We start from the raw sequence: 15,625 nt of genomic DNA, 5'->3' as shown, positions 1-15,625 counted from the left end.
TGGAGGTGGTATTGGAGCAACAGCGCACATTTTAGGAAGAGATTCTACGACGTTTACCATCTCACGATGGTTCTTCATCTTCTGGTTCCGGAAGGCGTGAGCGTCGTAGATGTAAGACGGATGGTTTTGAACCTTCCTCATCGCGTGGCTAGTTCATTTGTGTAATTTTTAAGAATATTTATTTGTTTAAGTTTATTTTTATTCCCAATTGTAGTTAAGTAGTTAATATTGAATTATGTATTTGATTATTATTTAAGTTTAAAGTTGGTTTAATTTTGGCATATGCTATGTTTTTATCGTGAATCCCACCCTTCCAACTTGTTTGGGGGTGGCATTATTTATTTCGCAATGTCGTTATCATATCCACATATTTTTGAAATATTATTGCCATGCTTGATAACTATCGTTTGTATACGCACCATGCTAGTAGGATATAGCTAGAATTAGATACTCTTGGTTTGTGCAACCTCAAGGTTTCGAAATTGGATGATTGCTATTTTTAATTCCACCGAAAAGCTATCGGTTTGGTTTTGGAGCTTGCATCTCGTCTATTTCTATTTTTGGTTTTAGAAAATTTTCCTTTTCCATCATCTTGCCTTAACAATTTGAGCAGCTTACGGAACTTAAATTAAGAAACGTGTGTTATATAAATACGTGGTTTGCTCTACACCTCACACTGCACCATTATTTTTCATCACACAAGTCTTACTCAAAGAGCGCACGCCCCCAATTTGCACTAATACAAAGCGTGCTCACCCTTTGTGTCCAGTATCGCAGAATTTTTCTTCTGTCAGAGTAGAGCGCGCCCGCCCTTTGACAAAGGTTATTCCAAGTGCACACGCGCCGCACCTCAACATACCACCAGTTCTTTTTTCTGGGGTTTTTTGCACTCATTTCAAGGAGTCATCCAATACTATGATTGTTTGATATGAAATTTCCTATAATCATGCCGTAAAGCAGTCCTTCGAAGATCTGCTTGAGAGCGACACCTATGGAAGCTGGTTCCACGAAAGAATTGTGCAGTCAAGATGGCAGAATCTACTAGTAAGTTCTGATGACTCTTATTTGCCTAAACTTACTGCTTATTTCTACGATAATTCTAAGTTATTTTATCGACCAGATGGGGAACAAGTGTTCTCTATCATCATTAATGATAAGACAATGGATTTCAGCAAGTTTTTGGTTGCCTTTGTTGTTGGGATGGCTATGCCTGCTCCCCAAAACTCATGGGGTTATATATCTGATAATGTATACCTCTATAACTATGAGTATTTCCATGAGACTTTTGGGGCAGAAATTTTTCGTATAGAGGACCAAGGGCAATATAACGTAGCCTTTGATAGCTTGTCCATTTAACGTAGGCACTACCATGTTCTTTATCATGATGAATATCTTAGGGGAGTGGTAGTTTTCTTCTGCGAATAACACCGCTGGTGACGTTTTCCTTGCTCTAGTTGAGGGACGTTTGCTATATGACATTCCCCATACCTTAGTGTCTAGTTTACTAAGAGGCCATAGTATGAAGCATAATAACCTTTTATGCCTGTCTTAGTTTGCCGCATAATGCAATGTTTCTTTCCTGATTTTTGTACCCGTTACATGGTTTGGGTTGGGGTTGACATTTTGAGACCCACCAATTGCATTATCCGTTCTTTTCGTGCTATGACTTGGCCGGGATGGAGGCTACAACCTCATTGGGTTGCCCCTTACACACCATCAGACCGAGTAATGCTTAACAGGTTAGCAAGGGTTGATGATAAATGGTGTAAGGCCTGGCAAATTATCATGGCTTGGTAGGACGCAAAGGAACCTCACTTCTTTATAGAAGAGGAGGACAACGCTTAAATGCTAGATATGAGGTAAGTTTTATTTTTGTTAGTGTCTGCTTATGTCCCAAGCATTTTAATTCTTGTTATCCCTATAACGGGTAGAACTCATATATGAGTTGCGTCTATTTTTATTTATCTATATTAGTATGTTCTAAATTTGTTTTGCAAGTGCTATAAAATTTTCACACGTTTCCATGGTATGTTCTATCCTTCTTATTTCTATACTTTGAGGACAAAACATATTTTTGTTTGGGGGTGGCATAAAACACGTATAATTTAAGGCACCCATTAGGATATATATGTATAATATGCACTTGCCTTCTAGTTAAAAAAATTAAAAATATATATATAAATAAATAATATTTATACTATGCACTTAGGAATATTGGTATTGTTTCTATTTCTGTGATAATTATAGTCTAGAAGTTTCATGTTAGCTCTTAAATTAGAATAGTTTTTAGAAACTTACGTTAATATGTAGATAATAATCATTGCATCTTTCCATAAATATATTGTATGAGCATCTATGTTTGTATTGGCAGTAAGTTTTGAAACCTAGGCTATAATACTTATTTTACAAATCCTGTGAGAATATAGCCTAAAAGCCTTATATGAGTGAAATATATGAGTAATGACACAAGGGAGAATTAAATTTTGAATAGAGAAATTACATGTCCACTTGCTTGATCACTATACCATATCTTAAGCGAGAATTTAGGCCATTTTTGGATCAATATAGTCAGAAATTCAAACATATATGAAATTATTTTCCGCTAGTCGCCCTATGAGCCTTTCTTTAGACTTTTCATAAACCACAAATCCTTTGCCTTTTTATAAAAACAAAATAAAAGTAAAATCAGCCTACCTATTTTTGAATAAGTCTGAGAAGTAGGATGAAATGGAGAAATGAAAAGAGAAAGACCTGTGGAAAACCAAGAATTTGTTAGTTGTTTCAAATAAGAAAAGAAAAGAAAATAAATAAATAAATAAATAAAATAAAAGTTAGAATTCCAAAAACAGAATCAAATGAGTCAAAAGCCAAAAGAAAAAGAAAAAAATGGCTAAGGATAGAAACAAAGTGTAGAAGCAACCGTAAGAACAAGGTTTTCTCTAGTCACATAATATGGAGAGCCTATTTTCTCAAATTTGTTCTTTTGAATATCCATTTTCTTCCTTCTTAAACCACTACCTAATCCCTGTAACACCTAATAAAGACCTCTAGCTCGATTAGGAATAGGTTGGTGTGATAGTAAATGGAAGATGTATTTGATGGACCTCGACTCCCTTGTACGTCATTGAGATTGTGAGAAAAAGTGTACCCACTGCACACTGGAGTGAGTGAAACTTGAGCGGAAAAATCATAGTATTTTTGTCTTGACATATTTGTGAGGACCTACTTAAGGACGTTATTCCAAAGTTTTAGAAACGTATATGTTATTGCATTTCATAGTATAGTTCATTATATATATATATGTTTATCCGTAGATGATTGGTTATTATGCATGTATTAGCTTAGGTTTCGAATTGATTAATTTTTATTCATTGCTAGTGAGATGTATAGATATCTGAGAATGAATAAGGAAACATGCATTTTATTTCTGAGTCGCTATAGTATAAATGAAATTTGCGAGTATCTTCTCTAGAAAACTCCTACGAGGCTATAACTTGTCCACTAGAGAATTTCTAGTGGTTTAAGGTCTTATTGCATATGGTCAATGCAATCGCACTCGACGAAATGAGATTAGTTAGAACTCCATTTTTGGTCGCTTATTTTAATTTCTCATCTTTGCTTGAGGACAAGCAAAATGATGTTTGGGGGTGGTTTTATAGGAGCCCAAAACTGTAGTTTTAACCCTTTAAGAATATTATATTTAGACCAATTATATTTATAATAAATAAGAGTTAGTATTGTTTACATGCTTTTGTGTATTTCAGGTCTTGGAATCAAATATGTGAATAATTATGTCACTTTTGCAAGAGAAATGAGCAAAGGTTGGTTGCTAAGAAGTTATATGGTTAAAGCCCAAGTTTCAAGGAAAAAAAGCCTTTTTAAAGCCCGGTCAAAGCTGAAAAGTCAAAATCAACGTGGGCAGAAATAGAGCATAAAAGTTAGTAGAACTTCCGTAGATCGTATCTTTGGACTCATACCTCGGAATTGGGCCTAATATACGTTAAAACGACCGTCTCAAAAATATCTTTCTAATGGTCCAGACCTTTACCCAATTAGAGGAGTATAACTAGACGAAAAGTTTGCTGCAGTAATTTCTAGCAGAGGTTAGACTTATGTAATTAGGTTTTGGGCTTGATTTAGTGGCCCAAAACATGGCTCCAAAACCCATGCATGAAAATTGTAAACCTAACATCTCCTATATAAAGAGGTCTAGGGGAAACTCTTAAAACCTTTCCCTCCCCATTAACTAGAATAATTTAGTATCTCTCTCCCACTTAGCTTAATACTCTTCTCTCTATTTAGTTAAAACCTAATTTATGTTTTCTTAGCCTAGCCTCCATTAATAAATCCAAGTTCTTTATATTAATTCATTATGTCTTCTTATTCTTACTCTTCTATTAATGATAGTCCTATGATTCATAGCTAAACCTCTATTATAGGGGTTTGATTGAAGTTTTGATGAAGACTTGATGTGTTAGTTAGATTTATTGCTTTTAAGAGTTTCAATCTATAGGATAGTTTATTCACCATAAGAATGGGTTAAACTTCCTCTCATGCAAATTATTAGTTGATTAGAGATGCCATGAATAGTTAGGGATCTAATCTTTATTAGTTAGGATTGCAATAATCTTTTAGCATATTAGGAATTTATCTAGGTGAATATCAAATCCCCCTAATCCCTTCTTCCCATTCAAATCTTCATATTAAATTGCTATAGTAGAAACCTAGAATATCTTAATTAGTTATTTTCACCATATTAGTATAATTTAAACCATTTCTCTCATTGTTATTGTTAGAATTGTTAAGTTAGTGAAATTGTTACGTCTAAGCAACTAGGAGTTGAACGAAATCTTTACTCACATTATTGCATGATAATTGAGAGTAGAAACTTTGATTCTAAGTAAAAATAATATAGTTTTCTTATTCCTGGCATAAATAATATTATATATGGTAGAAATTTCTTATTTTACAATTATCGGTGGTCGCAAGGTAAAGCCCTAGTGTTTCTCCTTCATTTGGTTTGGATAGGATCGGCGGAGTTGATAAGTAAGCCTTCAGGTCGTTGAAAGCTTTGTGGGATTTGTCTGTCCATGTGAATGTTGTGCCCTTCTTTAATATTTGTAGGAAAGGTCTGCATTTGTCAGATGCACGTGAGATGAATCTGTTGAGAGCTGAAACCATACCAGATAGCTTGTAAATTTGTTGCTTTAAAGTTAATTCTAGCATTTCAAGGAGAGCTCGTATTGGTTTTGGGTTTGCTTCAATGCATCTTTGTGAAACAAGGTATCCCAAGAATTTTCCTAAGGCTACCCCAAATACACATTTTGCTGGGTTGAGCTTCATCTTGTTTTGGCGCAATCGTTCGAAGGCTTTTTGCAGGTAAGAAATATGATCTCCAGCCTTTGCGCTTTTGACTACCATGTCGTCTATGTAGACTTCCATGGTGTTGCTTAACAAATCTTTGAACATTTTGGTGACAAGTCTCTAGTAGGTTGCACCAGCATTCTTCAAGCCAAATGGTAGGACGTTGTAGCTAAACGTTCCTTGTTCGATTATGAAGGATGTTTTTTCCTGGTCTTCTTCTGCAAGTGGTATATGATTGTATCCGTTATACGCATCCATAAATGATAGAAGTTCATGTCCCAAGTTTGATCAACCAGTATGTCAATCCTGGGTAGGGAGAAGCTGTCCATTTGGGCAATGCTTGTTGACGTTGGTGAAGTCTATGCAGAGTCGTACTTAGCCGTTTTTCTTAGGAATGGTGACAATGTTGGCTAACCAGGTCGGGTATTCGACCTCTCTGATGAATCCCACATTTTTTTTAGCTTTTCTATCTCTTCATTGATGGCTTTTTGAAATTTGAGTGTTAGTTTCATGGGTCGTTGTTTGATAGGTTTTATAGTTGGATCTACATTTAATTTGTGGATAAATGACCTGAGGGTTGATTCCTGGCATATCAATATACGACCAAGGAAAAACATCTTTATTGAGAGATAGAAAATTGACAAGTTGCTCCTTGAGCTTGGGGTCTAAATCAGCCCTACATAAACATATTTTAGGTTATCACTTATGCCCAAATTGACTTTCTCTCCTAGTTCGATTTGTGCTTGTTTTCCTTGAGTTTGTCTATTGCTGATGCTAGGGGGCTGGAAGCTTGAGGATCTTATAGCTTTGGGATGTCTTTGGTTTGGACAACCTGAATTTTGGCCGTGGTTGTTGTGCTAACTTGATTGCACCGATGACCTTATAGTTGGTTGCTTCTAAGCTCGATGATGCCTCGAGGTCCGGGGAATCACAGGACTTGGTATAAGGTTGATGGAACTGCTTGGATTTTGTGAATCCACCTGCATCCTAAGATGGCAATGTAAGACGACTTGACATCAATCACACTGAAGTGTGTTGAGGTCTTGACCATGTCCTCTTTTTCTCCAATAGACCTGCATCCTAAGATGGCAATGTAAGACGACTTGACATCAATCACACTGAAGTGTGTTGAGGTCTTGACCATGTCCTCTTTTTCTCCAATAGTGACTGGTAGGATGACGTCTCTAATGGCATCTATGCGGTCTCCATTAAACCCGTAGAGTGGTGCATTTGACTTTACCATCACCGAGTCTAGCAGGTGCATATCCTTGTATGTTTGGTAAAAAATGATGTCACAGGAGCTGCCTAGATCGATTAGGACCCGTTTGATTGTACATCCATTGATCTTGACGTGCACTACCAGGGCATCATTGTGGGGGTATGTAGGCACACCTTGTCAAGATCTTCCTCTGTAAATGATATGGAGGTCGTAGATTAAGAGTTGGTAGGAGTGATTACTTCAGCTTTGTGGGAGAGGTGGTAGATTTCTTGTAGTGCTCCTACACGCCTGCGCTTTTCACAAACTGAGGTTTCGTTGTTGGAGGTGCCTGTAATCATGTGGATTACCTTGTCCTCATCGTGATTGGAGGAGTGATGTCTCCTGTTGTGCCTCGACCGACCTGGAGATTTAGATCGTCGGGTTGTTCTACATTTTCTTCGGCGAAGTCGTTCATCATGGCTGGCTCATACATTTAGGTTGACATTCAACTTATGTCCGGGTTTGCGGCAAGAACTCTTTTAGCTTTCCTTCTTCGACTAAGTCTTGGAGGTAGTGTTTGAGACTCCAACATTCGTCGGTGTCATGGTGGTGGAGTTTGTGGAAGTGGTAGTATGGACGTCCTGGTATTGCTATCACCTTGTTAATGTTTGCCTTAAAGTAAGGTGTTATATATATCTTCTTCAGGATATGGCTTGGCATCCTGGAGAAGTTGGAGAATTCTCTTTTGGTGTATGAGGGATTGTGGGAGTTGTTGCCCTTGTTGTTGTTTTCTGAGTATTGATTGCTTTCTTTGAGTTCTCACTTGTTGCTTATTGCGAGGACTTCTTTGCCTTTGCGCTGGGTCATCCATTCTTCGTAATTTATGTAATTGTCAACTTTGTGGTACAGATTGTCTAGGCTTTCTGGTTTGTTGCGCATGGCTAGGTCGGAGTCGTCTAGTAGGGCGTTGGTGAATGCGGAAGTTGCAAAGTTGTTCTTGAGGCCTGGCTCCATTGATAGAAGTTCCTTCTTGAAACATCCTAGGAAAGCGGATAGTTTTGCCGTGTGCTTGCTTCAACTAGAACAACGAGTCTAGGTCGACTTGTTTCTTCCTGTTGTGGACGAACTCTGCTGCGAATGTTTCGGCCAACTTGTCGAAGTTGTTGATTGAATCAGGAATGAGCATATGGAACCATTCCAAAGCTCCATCCTTCAAGCTGGCTGGAAAGAGTTTGCACTTTAGGTAGTCATAGTCTGGAGTGCTATAAAGCGCAAGGATCTGGCTGAAGCGAGCTATGTGCTGGCCTGGACATGAGCTACCGTCGTACAATAGGAACTTTGGTTGGATAAACTCTGTGGGAGGCTGCTTGTCCCGACTTCGGTGGTGAATGGTGACACCTTGTACGACTGTAACATCTTTTGGACTATCTGGGCTGCGCTAGCCTTTTCACTTGACTTCTCCAACCTCTGGGCGAAGTCTTCTAGTCGTTGATTGGTGGTCATAGTGAGGGCTGTGACTGCATTGTTGTCGATGGCATCTAGAGTCACGTTGTTGGTGTTGGAAGTTTGGTTTGCTCGCGCAAGAGGCTTGGTTTTCTTGCTGGAGCGTGGTGAATGACTCATTGTGGAACTTGACTTGATCTACGAGAGCTTGTAGTTGTGCTTCCATGGTGGTTTTTTTTAACCAGCTTCGTGGGCTTGAGAAAATAGTGTGGGTGTTTTCTCAAGGAAAACGAATCGGTAGAGGACACCAATGTAGATGTTCTATTTTCCAACTACGACCTGACGTTGAGGTTGAAAAGGAATGGTTGCACTCTTGCTTGGGATAAGAGTTGCCTACGTATCAAGTTTTTAGGTAAACTTGAATCAAGCCTTACATAGTTCATCTCTCTCTACTTATAGATGTTTGAGCTGAGTTTCCTTATTTGTTCCAGGCCATTGTCAGGTGTAAATCCATATTTTGTGCTATCTTGATGATTGGTCATAACTCCTGATGTTACAAAGTAAATGTTCCCTTGATTGGTGCCTTGACTAAGCTCTAGGATCGCGGTAGATCATTTGCTTCCATATATGGATGTATCTAATGTTTGGGACGACCTGAGTTTGGGTCGTGGGTACGTCTTGGTGGCATGGTACGAGTTGGTGATGTGCGAGCTGTGCAGATGCTACCTGGATGGTGGACACCTGTGCTGTAGTGATATGCTTGAGAACGGAGGGTACTTACAACATCTAAAATGAGTAAATTAATAGCAATAAAAGAAAACATCGGTTAACCTTCTCGTGTTGTAACAGTGAATTGCAAAGCATGGATGCACTCAGTTGAAGTTCAAAGATACATGGTTTGAACGTCTAATAATTACATTGGAAAGGTACACACCTATGCAATTTTCTTTCTTTTTTTGGGAGGATCTATCTCATATTGTATTTTTCTACTATGGTACAATGAAAAGTAATACTAATTGAACTGATTAATAGTAAAATGATTGAATTGAAACAAAATGAAGAACTTAGACAAAAACATAGAGAATTGATTCAAAAATCAAGAAAAATCGATCGATCGATCAATCTGAAAGGAGTACCTTTTCTTTGATGATGATGATGATGAACTGAGATAGAGAATCAATCCACTTACGTTTTTAAATTTTTGATAGTTACAGAACAAAAATGAGCTTTCAAGAGATTTTTGATATACATAAAAAGAATAGAAGAATATGTATCATTTGGCCTGAAGTTTAAAGTTTGAAAGATTGGATGTTGAGAACGAAATCCTTGGTGCGATAGTCAAAAGAAGGTTTCCATATATTTGCGCATATTTTGTTTCCAAAAAGAAAAAATGTAACTTGCGTAAGAAACCAATGTACGAAAATTTCTTATTTAGTTCTCCTATTTGTTCGTAATACCCCTGTGTGATGTGGATAGCCTAACTGAGCTCGAAATGAGCCCGAAAAGAAAAGGGAGGAAACATGAAACATAATTAATTGAGACTCTTTAAATTGAAAAGAGATTTAGTATCAAAGTGTATAATTAGGAAACAAAAAACATAATTAATTGGGACTCTTAGTTCGGCAGATTTTTTTTCTTCTATTTTTTCTTGATCCCCCTACTGACATGGACAACCCAATGAGCACGAAAAGGGACTGCTATTATATATATAAAAAGAGTCACACTTGTTGTAGGCAGGTCTTTGGGGCTTGTATCTGTGCCGCGAGATCATCACTATTAGGGGTGAGTGGTATTGTTGTTGTCGGTTGTCACTATGGATTATGATTAAAGCCATAGAAAAAAAAACAAAAATTTGATAAGAAATGAAATGATTTATACCAAAACTCTTTAATACTCAATATTTTATTCACCCAAATTCATTCCTTCATAAAAAAAATATATAGTCCACCTAACCTCATGTCCTCCTTCACAGTTCATAGTTCATACTCAAAAAGTGAGAATTTGAGAAACATACTGAATTGAATATATATATATAGACTTGTAGCAATCATCCCATTATTATGTAGTTCATGCATTGAGCTTAAAACGTATTTACAAAACATGCATCAACTAACACTGGATAGTGATGGTATTCAACCATGATGGATATGGAAACCTAACCTGTATCATGCAAACCATTCACTAACCTTTTGTATGCCTTACACATGTAAATTTAGTCCTTTTAAGCTCACACGTACAATAAAAAAAGAATTATTCGTGTTGGTTTTCAACAATCACATTCAATTGATTAATACAAACTTCGCGGAAATAAAGTCTACTGTTTAAACACCATATGTTCAAAATGTGTAAAAAGATAGCTCTCTTCAAAAAGTTTCTTGACCAATAAATTATTAAACAAATCTTAATATACATGAATGATAACCAATTATAATTCACATAATTAATAGGAATAGGTGTCTGACTATTTCTTAGAAACACAATGGTTTAGTAAGCATAGTATTGTGTTTAAACTCGATATAAAGTGAGCTATGTTAAAGGGGTTTTTACAGCTAGCTACATTAGGTGAACTATCAAAGCTTCAACCAAGTCGGTCTAACTCCAACATAGTTTTAAAGTTGGTCCAACTCCAACATAGCTTCAACCAAGAGGAAAATACTTTTGTGTTTAATTTTCCGAAAGGAGAGGCATTCACGGTGATCCATAATTGTTTTAGTTCTTGTCGAGCATGCGCTCCTACTGTACATGGCTATCCTGCTCTTACTCTAAGCATACTCGAACATGCTGCCACTGTACTTGTCTATCCTGCTCCTATTTTAAGTGGAACCCAGAGTGTTTCCACTGTACATGGCCATCTTGCTCATGTTCTAGTTGTTGTCGGTCTTGCAGCCATTGCTCAATCCCATAGTTCTCTAAGTTCAATATACTCCACAATCCAGTTTCTACCACACAAAGTACAAAGTATAATCAACAATTCTAAATTGCTAACCGTTCAACCAAAAAAGATCCTTGCTAGGATGGCATACACCTTATATCGATTCTAAGTATATAAGTGTATATATTCAAATACACAAATAAACAATTTCCTATGAACTATATAATAACATGCCAAAGAAATTGTAATTTACCATAATGACTGCATGCACTTGAAAAACTCATGTTGGAAATGACAAAAAAAAATTGAACATCAAAATCCAAAAGAAACCTTTTCAGTGTCTAAAGCAAGTAGTACGTTTACTATAAAAAGCATGGCAACCTATCAAACAAACTGAATTAGGCTGGTGAAAAAATATAAACGCATATCATTAAAGTGGTTTATGGAGAGTTAAACGGAGCCATCCCTGCTGTTAAGTCATTTTAAATCTGTCCACATTGCAATGCATGAAAAAAGATGCATAACTGTCTTCTTTAAATTCCACACACCACACATCTGTTTGGAATACTCATCCCTTAATTGCCTTTGTACAATGTCGATTGTCAATGTGGACTATGTTGATGGAAAGGGAGAGCTTGGAAATGTTTAGTTCCAAATTTCCAATGGTAGGCTACTAGTCCATAATGGTACAAGCATATTGTACAATAGTTTGGTGCAAGTCTACCACTGCTATGACTCACTTGGATCAAAGTAGACGCTACACAGCATTTTCTTTTTCCGGCAATTCAGTATGCCTCAGGTTTTAGACTCGTTATTGGATGCGGTACATTACCTTTTACATGTTGATGCACAACTGAAACTTAACCAATGCTATTCAAATTGCCCTCTAATTTGCTAAATGATTGTACGTCCAGCAGTTGATGTTTCTCACCTCAAAATTGAGAAAGATTGTTCCACATGAAACAGCTGAGGATTGGCATGAGCTTCTCAAATTCCAAACTCATTCCCTGCCACTGGACAAATATATATGTTAAAAAATATATTGGGCACGATATATCAATCGCGTAAAATATATTTCGCTTCATCATTGTTTTACTAAGAGAAAGATATTTCGAGGAAAAAAATAGAAAAAACGATTTTGGGGATGCGAGGGTTCGACCCTCGGACCTTGCAGCGGGGCCTAGGACGCTGCAATTTATTCGAAAATTGAATAATCAAGTTGGCTGAGCTACATCCCCGTTGTTTAATTACAAATTAAATATTATAAAACCATCCACGAATCCCGACCATTTTGTACGCTAAACCTTAAACTCATATTCCCAAGCGCACTTTGTCCATAAACCCTGGAGACAACTTACCAATGTCGACTCTCCCATTCGATATCGTCACCATAATCCTAGAACGGCTTACCGTGAAATCTCTTTTACGATTTAAGTGCGTGTGTAAACCATGGTGTTGTTTAATCAATGATCCTCTATTCATCAAAAGGCATCTCAATACCGCCATCGAAACTGAAAAGTTTAACATCATGTTTAGCCATCATCATCTCCATTCCATTGAGTACGACTCGTTTGAATTCAATGAAGTTGTAGATATCGATTACCCTTATAAGAATAAGACATCTGGTTGTGTTGAAGTACTTTCGGGTTCTTGTAATGGATTAATGTTAGGAGGAATTTTTTTCCTATGGAATCCATCTACTAAAGAATTCAAGAAACTACCTAAGACGTACATTGAGATTTGTGAGGAGATTCCGGAGCGGTACCTAATAGAAATTAGAAATTATGGTTTGGGCTATGATCACACTGCTGATGATTATAAAGTTGTGAGGATTGCCAAATTTAATGGTTATCAGGATAATTATGGTGATGCTACTGTGGATTGTGAAGTCAAAGTCTATACATTAGGTACTAATTCATGGAAAAATGTTGCGGATGTTCCTCAAAACCTTCTCTATGATGGACAGTCTGGGGTTTATGTCAATGGAGCTCTGCATTGGTTAGCTTTTACTGAACAAGGATCAGAATTCGTTAGAGTAATGGTATCTTTTGATCTTGAAAATTAGGTTTTCAAAGTGGTGCTACGATTTGATGATATGTTTAAGCCCATGAGCTTGCACACAGTAGGAGGATGTCTGTGTACCCTTAGTTATTGCGATACGAATGGAATCGAAGAATGGCTGATGAAGGACTATGGCGTCAAAGGCTCCTAGACTAAATTGTCAACCAATATAGGACCAAGTGAACTTCACTTTTCTGATGACGACGTGAAGGTATTATACCACTTGAAGAATGGTGAAATTCTTCTGCAGAAGGATCACGATGATCTAGTTCCATATGATCCAAAATCTCAAAAGGTTAAAACTCTTGGAATGCAAGATATTTTTTCACCAGGGTTTGAAGCGGAGATCTATGTGGGAAGCCTTGTTTCACTAAACTCTGGTACCTATGTTGAAGGAAAGGGAGAGCGTATGAATACCAAGGGAGAGGAGGATGAGTTATTGGAGGACATTTCATGTCCATTACCATAATTCCTTATGCAAAAATCATTAGGATCTAATTTTCATTGTTTATTTGGCATTATTTGTGGTTTTGTACTCTTGAAATTGAAATTATATGGAAATAGTTCTGTATGCTCCTTTATTACAACCTCTTAGATTATTTGTCCTCTTCTTGCTCTTCTCTCTCTCTGTCTTTTCCTTTCTCCCTTCTTATTTCTCTCTCTTCAGCCTTTTTATCCCTCTCCTCTTCCCCCTTTCTCCTCCTGTCTCTCGATCCTCTTTCATCCATTGTCTCTTCTCTCTCCACGTATCGCGGCAGTTATCTTGCAGTTATGATTCCGCTCTCCCTCTCTCCACGTCTCTTGGAGTTCAGCGGTTAGGATACCACCGGATCTGATCCTATGCAACATGTTTCCCCATACTATACCATCCGGTCCCATTGTCACCACTAACCTCCTAGGTCATGAATCGACCCATCTGGATGCCCTCTGCGGCCTTATTGATGGTCCGCGAACAACAATGGGGCGAGAACTAACATTTCTCATCTCATACACATTTAAGCGGTATACTTTCTTTCACCGACTGCCGCCACTGTCCCGCCTCTTCTTTCTCCAAAGACGTGTTCCACATGCTTCCTTTATTGCCACACGGAAATACGCCGCAGCGCCTCGTTACTTTGCCTCTTGAAAATTGAGACTCTACGTGTCTCCCTTTCCTTGGTTCTTTTGTTGGTTAATACCTTTTGCCCCTACCCTTCAAATCCAGCTCAAACCTCTCTCTCTCTTCTCTCAAAACCCCCAAAACACCAAACCCTCACCATCTTTTCAACTTCCTTTTCTTCAACCCTTTCCCACTTGAGAACGTTTTTCCTCCGGTAGCTCTCCGGCTTTCTGTTAGTGTTCTACTCACGACCTCCATTGCCTTGGCTCCCTACCGTTCGCAGGTTTGTTTTCCCCTTAATTTGTTTTCCTTTCCTCTCATTATTTGTTTTATTCCGCCACTGCTTCCTCACTTTCTTCCTTTCTAGAATTGCATATCTATCTTTTTGTAAACTCCCCTCTTAGCACTGGTTCCATCATGTATGTATCGGAATCGGAGGCTATCTCTGCCACCCAATCCTCCGCCACCAAATCCGATAGATCTAGATCATCTACCCCTAGATCTAGCCATCACTCCGCAGACCAATCTGAATCCCCAGCTTCTGATTCTACTGAGCCCATCGTTGTTCCCTCTACTTCTGGGAGGAAACCTTCTCTGCCTCCCCCGCCATCCTACTACCGCAGACCCAACCTAGATGCCATTAAAGCCGCTTATGGCATACCTAGTGACGTTATTCTAGAACACGTGTCTGGCGTCACCCACTTTCCTCACTTGGTAAACACGCCTGATTATCTCGCATTAAACTCTTTGTAGGGACCGGATAGCGGCTGGTTTGCGTTTTCCCTCGACTCTTCATGACGTCAAGGTCTGTAACCATTTCAACATTCCTCCGTGCCAAGGCATAGGTAACTTCTAGCGTGTTATGTATGCCGCCAACTATTACAATAAGTCCCACTCCCCCAAAATCCAACTCCGCGATATCCTTGCTCACTTCTATATAAAGAAAAGCACTAAACTTGGGAGTGTGGGATATCAATCCTTCTCGACTTCGTCACAAAAGAAGTCTTTTATTCTTCACATCACCACTCGACAAGGTGTGGCACCGATTATCCGTTGTATGTGTCAGGAGTTTTTATCCAGCGGACCTCCCTTCGGAAGTTTCTCGAGGCATCTCTATTTCCTAACAAGTGGTAAGTAAAAGCGTTTTTGAGTCGCGATATTTATGTCTCACTTGTTTGTAATTTGTCTTTATTCTTGGTGATGTAGGTTGGAGACCTGATTCGCGATCCCAGATATACAACGGTGTTTATTCAGAAATTTTCCAATCCCTTCGCAAACTTGGGAGTGCATAGTGCGAAGTCCTCGGCATTGATCCGAAAAAAGCCACTCCTCTCTTACTTGACCCTTCTCTAAAAGACATTGGCAAATACCAAGGCCCCCTCTATCGCCTGCTGCCCCCCAAAGAAAGAAAGCCCAAACCATCCCCACCTCAAAAAAGAAAACGTCCGGTTCACAAGTCCTTCAACTATACCACCAAAATCTCTCATTCACGAGTTGTTACCCAACGTACCGCTGCTGCTAAAACTAAGACTACTACTAAATACACCCTTCCTCCTTGGTCTATCGTGGCCGATTGGGAAGACGATTT

At 38.3% G+C, this 15,625-nt stretch overlaps 1 protein-coding gene across 1 annotated transcript; it reads left to right on the top strand.

Annotated features, from left to right (window-relative positions):
• The first annotated feature begins 12,405 nt into the window (after nt 1-12,405).
• On the top strand, nt 12,406-13,499 carry LOC147494995 (F-box protein CPR1-like). The gene is made up of 2 exons (XM_086568295.1): nt 12,406-12,939; nt 13,090-13,499. Exons 1-2 carry the CDS (start codon nt 12,406-12,408, stop codon nt 13,405-13,407), a joined length of 852 nt encoding a protein of 283 aa, XP_086424421.1. The 3' UTR covers nt 13,408-13,499.
• The last annotated feature ends 2,126 nt before the right edge of the window (nt 13,500-15,625 follow it).

Source organism: Coptis chinensis, chromosome 6 (genome assembly GCF_015680905.1).
Source record: "Coptis chinensis isolate HL-2020 chromosome 6, ASM1568090v1, whole genome shotgun sequence".
In the NCBI taxonomy this organism is placed as follows: Eukaryota; Viridiplantae; Streptophyta; class Magnoliopsida; order Ranunculales; family Ranunculaceae; genus Coptis; species Coptis chinensis.
The sequence above is the reverse complement of the archived record's forward strand: the minus strand, read 5'-3'. Positions and strand labels throughout refer to the sequence as shown.